The 8,309-nt window shown below is 62.0% G+C and overlaps 1 protein-coding gene across 2 annotated transcripts; it reads left to right on the plus strand.

Annotated features, from left to right (window-relative positions):
• The first annotated feature begins 385 nt into the window (after positions 1–385).
• On the plus strand, positions 386–7,738 carry ARX (aristaless related homeobox). Of its 2 annotated transcripts, XM_074534591.1 has the most exons (6): positions 386–760; positions 1,830–2,550; positions 3,803–3,848; positions 5,742–5,811; positions 5,896–6,070; positions 6,943–7,738. In XM_074534591.1, exons 1-6 carry the CDS (start codon positions 568–570, stop codon positions 7,181–7,183), a joined length of 1,446 nt encoding a protein of 481 aa, XP_074390692.1. In that variant the 5' UTR covers positions 386–567; the 3' UTR covers positions 7,184–7,738. The 2 variants fall into 2 exon arrangements, with proteins under 2 accessions (XP_074390692.1, XP_074390691.1); XM_074534590.1 differs by having other exon boundaries at positions 388–760; positions 5,742–6,070.
• Positions 7,739–8,309: the final 571 nt, after the last annotated feature.

Here is an 8,309-nt window from a genome sequence, read left to right on the forward strand (position 1 = left end):
GAGCGCGCAGCCCCGCGCAGCACCGCGCCCAGACGGAGCTGCCCGCGGGAAAACGCGGCACGGATCCCCCGGCGCCGCCCACGCCATCCCGCCCGGGAATTGCCGGGGGCTAAGGAGGGGTCGGGCGGGGAGCGAGCCGCCGTCGGGGCGGGGGGGTGGGGACGGAGCAAGGCGTGCCGCGGGAACTCCGCTGCCGCCCATCCCGGACGCCTCCGACGGCTCCCCCGAGCGGGTCCCCGCCGGCTGCCGCCCCCAAGGAGCGGGGGCGGAGCGCGGCGGGAGGGGCGGGGCGGGGCCGGGGGCAGCGCGGCGACTCGGGGCGGGCGCCGATCCGGGGCGGTCCGAGCCGGGCTTTGCCGGGCGCCGTCTGTCGGCGGCCGACCGGCCTCCGGCGGGAGCCAATCAGGGGGCGGCTGCCCGCACGTGGAGCCGAGGGGACTCAAGAGCGCCGCGGCCGCCGCTCACTCCCCCCGTGACGGGCGTCCCGGCGGCACCGGGCAGCGCCGCGGGGGCGTCCGCGCCGCCGCTCCCGCCCCGGCCCCACGGCTCGGCCCCGCTGCCGCCGCCATGAGCGGCCCCTACCCGGAGGAGAGCTGCGCCGAGCGCCCCGAGTGCAAAAGTAAATCGCCAACTTTGCTGTCCTCCTACTGCATCGACAGCATCCTGGGCCGGCGGAGCCCCTGCAAGGTGCGGCTGCTCGGTACCGCGCCCACCCTGCCCGCCATCGCCGCCCGTCCCGACGCTGACAAGGCCGCGCAAGGTAAGCCCCGCCGTCCCATCCCGCTCGTCCCGTCCCTTTTCCCAGGATCGGGCAGGCCTGGCTGTGTGTCCCCCATTCCCCGCACAGCCTGCGGCTCGGCTCCGGCCCCGCTCCCCGCCCGCACCGCACGGCCGGGAGCCGCCTCGGAGCTGCGGTCGCTGTTATCCCGTTACCGTGCTCGTTAGCGGCTGCTATGCTGCCAGGAAGCGCGGCCAGAGCCGTGCCCGGAATTCGTCACAATTCTTTCCCTGGGGGTCGGGTACCGGCGCTTTAGGCTGCTCTTGCTTTCGATATGGGTGTAATTTTTAAAGCCGAAATAAATCGGTGCGAGATGCGATCCGTGTCGGGGGAAAGCCTAGCCCGTTCTCATTAAAACCTGTAACGGGTTTCGGGCAGCGAGCCGGGGCCGCGCCCGGCAGCAGCCGGGGCAGTGATAACGGGCCGCCGGCAGCCGCCGCCCCCGGCCCAAGTTGGGAGCAGTCCCCCTCCGGAGCCGCGGGGAGCCCGGATGGGCAGCTCCCATGGGCGGCCTCGCTCCCACTTTTCCCGGCGTACACTGCCGGGCGGGATTCTTTCCTACAAAACCAAAACTACACTTGGGGACGGGGGGGATGATAATAGGAGGGGGGAACAAAACAAAAAAAAAGCCAGCGGAGGAATCCCGGGCCGCCGGGCGGGCGCAGTGGGACCAGCGCTGCCCCGCCATGTGGGATGTGGTCCGGCACTGACCGCTGTCGGAAATGTGCCGGCGCAGGCCCGGGGCTGCCGGAGCCCCCGCAGCCTGTCCCGGGCTCAGCGGCCGGGAGGAATTTCTTCCCAGGCTGGGAGCAGCGGCGCGGGCCGGGGCCGGCCTGAGGGATGGGGTAGGAGGTGGGAAATGGTGTATGAAGGATGGCTGAGGGACTGGACTCTTGCTCTGAGCTCTATTCGCGCAGATCCTACTGACCGTGTCTTTCCTTCTCTCTTCCTTCCTTTCTTTCTTTCTTTCCTTCCTCCGCACCCTTCTCCCCGCCACGCCTGCCCGCTCCGTCCGACTGCTGCGGCCGTCTACGCCACTTTCATGGCTCAGGGTCCCCAAAGGCCAGTCCCCCCTTCGAGCCGGCCGAGCTGCACCTTCCCCCCAAACTGCGCCGGCTTTACGGGCCGGGCGGGGGCCGGCTGCTGCCACCGCGGGCGGCGGGGCCGCGGGGGGACCGGACGGAGGGGCGACCGGAGGGGGGCGCGGGCCCCGTGCCCGCTGCCGCCCCGTGGGACACGCTGAAGATCAGCCAGGCGCCCCAGGTCAGCATCAGCCGCAGCAAAAGCTACCGTGAAAACGCGCCCTTCGTGGCGCCGCCGCCCGCCCGGGACGAGCTGGGCAGCCCCGCCGCACACGTCGAGGAACGGCCGGGCCCTGCCGCGCCGGCCGCGGAGGAGGAAGAGGAGGAAGAGGACGAAGAGATGCTGGAGGAGGACGAGGACGAGGAGGAAGAGGAGCTGGAGGACGACGAGGAGGAGGAACTGCTGGGCGAGGACGGCGGGGGGCTGCTGAAGGATGCCCGCCGGGGCGCCACCGCGGCCCCCGGGGCGGAGGGCGGGGATCTGTCCCCCAAGGAGGAGCTGCTGCTGCACCCCGAGGACGGCGAGGGCAAGGACGGCGAGGAGAGCGTCTGCCTCTCGGCCGGCAGCGACTCCGAGGAGGGGCTGCTCAAGAGGAAGCAGCGCCGCTATCGTACCACCTTCACTAGCTACCAGCTGGAGGAGCTGGAGAGGGCCTTCCAGAAAACCCACTACCCCGACGTCTTCACCAGGTACCGGCGCCGGGGCCCCGGCCGAGCGCGGAGCGAGCGAACCGCGGGGGGACGGGACGGGCTGCAGTGCGCTGTACCCCCGCCCCCGGCGGTGAATCCTGCCTCGGGCACCCCCGGGCTGGAGGAGACGGGGAACGGGGCCGGGTTCAGGGGGGACCCAAGGCCGGCAGAGCCCGGGCAGGCCCGCCTCAAGGCCGTAGCCGCCGGGCGCTATTTTTACCGCTGCCCACCCCTCCTCTCACCGCGGCGCTCCGGGATCGGTTTCGCCCTGCTCGTGGGCTGGAGCCCGGCCCGGGGAAGCCCCGGCAGCGGCAGAGATCAAAGCGCCGCTGCCTAAAAATACCGGCCCGGCACGTCGGGGCCTCTTGGTGCCCGGAGTTGCCCCCAAGGAGCCCACGGGGGCCCAGCCCGGCTCTGTTCACACTGTCGGGGACATTTTCCCGTTGAAAATGGGTGCTCGGTTGTGGCGGGTCTGGACAGCGGCTCCTCCGCGGGAAGCGCAGGCAGGGAGAGAGGCAGAGCCGCCAGCCCTCTCCTTGGCACTGACCGAAAATTGCAGCTCCCCACTCCCGCCTTAAGGCTAGAGGGGGATCGAGTCCCCAGAATCGCACTTTTCGATCCCGAAGACCCTCCCGGTTTCTCGGGGGTTGGGGTTCGGGGCAGCGTTGGAACAGGAGTGTTCACGGGGACATTTTTTTTTTTCCGTGGACCTTGGAGCCGCTCATCGCCCGCGGCGCTCACCTCGGGGCGCCGCCTGGCCCGGCCCCGGGAGCGGCGGCCCGGGCTGTGTATGGACGTACCGCTGTGTTTTTCGTTGGTGCTTTTTTACGGCTTTGGGTTTTGCGCCAGGGCTTTTCACGCCCTGAGGGCGCGGGACTCCGGCCGCGGCAGGGTCCCTGTTATGCTGGGAATGCTCCTCTCTGGGACACGGAGCTGATGAGCCATTTTCCAGTGCCTTAGTGTTTTCCGATTTACCTTAATTGTGGCAATGTGAACCTCCGTGTGGAGCTTCCCGGCTGCCGTCCCCTACACGGCAGCTGCGGCTGGCAGTGGCCGAGTTTGGGGAGCGGCGGGGAGGGAATGCCAAAACCCTAGGGTCAGTCCCAAGAGGCGCCCAGCTCGGAGCCGGGCCGAGGGCGGCAATAGGCGCTGTCCGCCCGCGGCCCGGCCCCGCCAGCCTCGGGCACCGCGATTTCGGGCGCGGGCGATTGGAGGTGCCCCGGGCTGACGGCGGCGTCTGTGTCTCCCCCAGGGAGGAGCTGGCCATGAGGCTCGATCTGACAGAAGCCCGAGTGCAGGTGAGTGCCAGCGGCGGGACCGGGACCGGCGGCGCCCGGGGAAGGGTGGCCTGGCCCCGCCAGGGCCGAGCCATCGGCTGGCGGATCCCCGTGTGGTTAAACTCAGGGCTCCCGGTTCGGTTGTTAGAAACCCGCTCGGCCGCAAGTCGGGTATTTGGCTGCCATCAAATCTCCAATCGGGCTTCATAAAAGCCCACTTAGTGCTAGAACAAACAGGGCCATTTGAAGGCGAAATGTTGTTTGATTTCCTCTCCGCCTGCACAAGGAGCTGGCTAATGCTATTTGATTTCCCATTTTTGATAGCAATAAGCCTGCATTGATCTAATAGTGAGTGAGTGCAATGCTATTAAAGGTGTTTGCCGCCCCATACCAGAGTGCATTTCCCAACCCGGGTCTCATAACCAAAGAGACGATAAACATTGGGATGCCCTGATTGCCAACAGAAAACAGATGTCTCTGGGTTTGAAGCTGAGCAAATCACTTTACAGTTAAAATCGGGCGCTGATAAAGCATAATAAATTCCATATGGCTCATTTAATACACAACAGCTTCTTGCATTAGAGGGGCTAATGATGAGATTTGTCCCCTCCTTTCTGTTGACACATTTCTCCATTGTCAAACAGAGATGTGACAGCAAATCAGTATTTTCAGCTCAGGGGAACAAGTCGTGGGAAAGTTAAATAACTTTTTTAACAGAAAGACACCCCCTTTCTTTCTCCTCTATTCATGGCAGAAGATGTAATTAAGTGAATATGAATTATGAGAGTCCCTTCGTTTACCTTTGGGTCTACTCAGACTTATTAATTCAATAAGGGGGAATTGTAGTGAGGACAGCTTGCTAATTGAGTTTTAGCGGGGAGGAGAGACGCTCCCTCCGTGCCAGGCTGTTGCCTTCCTCACCAGCACAATGCCTCTTCGTCGTGGGTGCCCGGAGAGGCGTGCGTGGAGATCAATTCCCGCTGAACAACTGCAGGGAGACTCGCAGCGCTGCTGCCGTTCTGCCTTCCGGGAAAGAAGGGTCTCATACTGAGCTTACAAAGCCCAGCATTACAGGAAAAACTCTGCCCACACCAGTCCCAAAAGATTTACAAGCGTCTCTCAAAGTCTCTGTCTGTAGGTGTGTGTGATGGCCCCACATTTGGTTATTAACGGAATATTTTATTTTCCTTTGAAATACGGTTTATTTTCCTCTACGTCTCTCCTGCTTTAAGCAGTTTTATTTCACGATTTTTGCTTTGTGGGAGGGGTAAAAGAAAGAAAGGATGGCAGTGCCATGGCATCCTAACTAAATTTCATAAAATAGATTTTAAAAGGGCAGCCTTGAAATCTATATTTGTTGCTTTGGTTGCCTCACAAATTATTTCTTCGTTTCCGATATCAGTGAAAGTACGATTTTTTCCCCCTCTCCTTAAATCTGAAGGGAAAAAAAGTCTACGATCCCCAAACCATATAATTTGTAAATATGCCCTTTAACGAAAAAAAAAAAAAGAAGTCGCGGTGTGGGTGTGAGTGCAGAATAATTCCCGCGTAGTCCCCTTGGGAATTCGTACTGCCGCTGCTCCAGCGCAGCAGGAGCTGCCTCCCGCTCCGCTCTGTGCCCGCACAGCCGCCCTGCCGCGCAGGTGTGCTGGCTGCGGAGCTGCTGCGCCCCGCCGGGAGCCGGGGCCCGCCGCGGGGCCGGGGCTGGCACCGAGAGCCGCGGCTCGGCCCCGGCGTGGGTCGGCCCGGCCCGTGGCTCGGCGCGGCACCGGCACACGTGGGCCCTTGGGGCGATCCCGCTTCGGGGGCGGCGGAGGAGCGATGGCCGTCGGGCCGGTGCGGGGCTCCTGCGGGGCTCGCCGCTCCGAGGGCGCGGGCAGGCGTATTAAAACCGGTTTTTCTTTTGGCTTTCAGGTATGGTTCCAGAACCGTAGGGCTAAGTGGCGGAAGAGGGAAAAGGCTGGGGCTCAGACACACCCCCCAGGTTTGCCTTTCCCTGGTCCCCTGTCAGCAACTCACCCCCTCAGTCCATACCTTGATGCTAGTCCTTTCCCTCCTCATCACCCAGCTCTAGACTCCGCCTGGACCGCCGCCGCCGCCGCGGCCGCCGCCTTCCCCAGCCTGCCGCCGCCGCCCCCCGGCTCCGCGGCGCTGCCCCCCGGCGGGACCCCGCTCGGCCTCGGCACCTTCCTGGGCGCGGCCGTGTTCCGCCACCCCGCCTTCATCAGCCCCGCCTTCGGCAGGTACCGCCCGCCCCTCCCCGCGCACCGGCACCGCGCTGTCCTGAGGCGGGGGCGCCGGGCTGAGCGCGGCCCCACACGGGACCCGCCGCGCGCGGCCGCCCCGCCGTTCGAACTTGGAGCGCCTCGCAGCCGGCGCCCATTGGGCGCCGCGCGGTCACGTGCTTCCGCCGCGGCCGCTCATTGGGCAGGGGCGGCTCCCCCGCCCGCCCCCCGCGCGGCCGCGGGTTCCCCGTGGGGGCGGCCGGGCCGGGGCAGGGCCCCGCGGGAGCGGCCCGCGGAAAGCCGCGCTCCCACTCAGAATTAAACCCTTGCGTGGGTTTCCCTTCGTGCCTGCGTGCCCTCTGCTTTGCTCGGGGCGGGGGTTGCCAGTATTTGGCCAGTCGGGATGAGCAGGAGCCGCGGCATCCCAGGTGCCGTGAGCCGCTCCGGCCGCGGGGGGACCGTCACGGACGGATTTTTAGCCGCGGGCATGAGTGGGGCCATGGGGCCAGCTTCCACAGGTTCGCGTCGGGACGAGCTCCCGCGGGAGGTGCGGGCAGCGCCGGGCGGCCCCGGCAGCGCTGCTGGCGGCTCCGGCGAACGGGGGGAGCGAGCGCTGCCTGCCTGGGACCGAGGGCTTCCCTCCTGTCTCCGCCGGCTGCATCCCCCGGGCCCTGCCGTCCTGACTGTGGCAGCCGGGGAGGACCAGGCTCCGCGATTTTTCCTCCCTTTTTTAAATTTTTTTTTTTCCCCAAAAAAATCTTTAGCCTGCCCGCCGTCGGGTATTTCTAGCGGGTCTCTGTCCCCTCGCGTCCGCGCTCGGTGGGGAGGAGGCGAGCGGGGGGCCGGCGCTCCCGGCGCGGCGGTGACGGCCGTGTGTGCTTCCCTTGCAGGCTCTTTTCCACCATGTCCCCCCTGGGCAGCGCCTCCAGCGCCGCGGCGCTGCTGCGGCAGCCGGCGCCGGCCGCCGAGGGCGCGGTGGGCTCGGCGGGGCTGGGGGACCCGGCCAGTGCCGCCGCCGACCGGCGGGCGTCCAGCATCGCCGCCCTGCGGCTGAAGGCCAAGGAGCACGCCGCCCAGCTCACTCAGCTCAACATCCTCCCCGGGAACAGCACGGGGAAAGAGGTGTGCTAAGGCACGGCTGCCGGCCGCGGGGTGCGGGATAGGGTTTTTTTAGGGGGGAGAGAGAAAAAGAGGGGGAGAAGAGGAGAGTAAATACGCGAATCAATAAAGGTCACCTCAGACAGCATGAAGCAAGACCAAACGGGGGGAAAAATAATGGTGATTTTTAAAAAAAAAGAGGACCAGCAGCTGAGACTGTAGTAGGTCCTCAAGTTAGGAACTTGGGGAAAGTGAATGCCTCTCGCATCATCCCTCACACGAGTGAAACGACACTTAAAACCTCCTGAATGAGTAACTCCTTGGCTGGTACATTTCTTAAATGTACGATGTGTCCATTTCCTCTATGAACATAAGGGGGAAAAAAGAAAAAAAAAAAAAAAAACAAAAAACAAAAAAACAAAAAAAAAAACCAACAAAAAACCCTAATAAAAGTTACTATATATTAGCGTTTCGTACACTAAATATTTTTCCTTCTGTTTATCTGGCAAGAAAAAAAAAAGAAAGAAATAGAATTGTAATTAAGAAAGTGAAACAAAAAACAATAGAGAAGCTAAGAGAGGGGGGAAAGCTACCCACATCTTCTTAAAATAGCATCCTAGGATGTTAAGTTGGTCAGTTAGAAGCGCTGGAGAACTATTTTACATGTTGCAACGAACTGCATATGCTAACCAAGGATGCTGACAGTGCAAACTGAAAGTAAATTTGATGCTGTAAGATAACCAGTGCACTTAGGGGAAAGGGTATATCTTTTTCTTGTTATATTCTTTATCACTACACCAACCAAGGTTTTTATATCAAACCAAAGCGAAATACACTGCTAGAATATGGACTGTTTAAGTCACTAAACTGTGATTATTAATTCTGTACATACCATTGTTATAAAAAAAAGAACAGAGCTTTGTATATTTGAAAAGTTATAAAACAATTGCACTCAGTGTAGTATTGTAAAAGTTTGTCATTCTGTAGATTCTTACTGTGTTGTAGATATAATAGGGTTCCTAGACAAATATTTATGTACAAACTCTTTATTTAACTTATTAACTGTAGAGGTTTCTGAAACCCTCAAGAGGCAATGGTACAGTACTTTTTCGTGTAATGTCGTTATTGTTAACACTTTTCCTTGCTATCCGGTGGAGAA

The sequence above is a fragment of the Zonotrichia albicollis genome, chromosome 2 (genome assembly GCF_047830755.1).
Source record: "Zonotrichia albicollis isolate bZonAlb1 chromosome 2, bZonAlb1.hap1, whole genome shotgun sequence".
NCBI lineage: Eukaryota > Metazoa > Chordata > Aves > Passeriformes > Passerellidae > Zonotrichia > Zonotrichia albicollis.

What these genes read in the sequence shown, in the direction of transcription:
- ARX (XM_074534590.1), top strand. Translation starts at nt 568, where the DNA reads ATGAGCGGCCCCTACCCGGAGGAGAGCTGCGCCGAGCGCCCCGAGTGC. An exon ending in CGCTGACAAGGCCGCGCAAG is followed by an intron (nt 761 to 1,829) that starts GTAAGCCCCGCC and finishes TTCATGGCTCAG; the next exon opens with GGTCCCCAAAGGCCAGTCCC. An exon ending in ATCAGCCCCGCCTTCGGCAG is followed by an intron (nt 6,071 to 6,942) that starts GTACCGCCCGCC and finishes CTTCCCTTGCAG; the next exon opens with GCTCTTTTCCACCATGTCCC.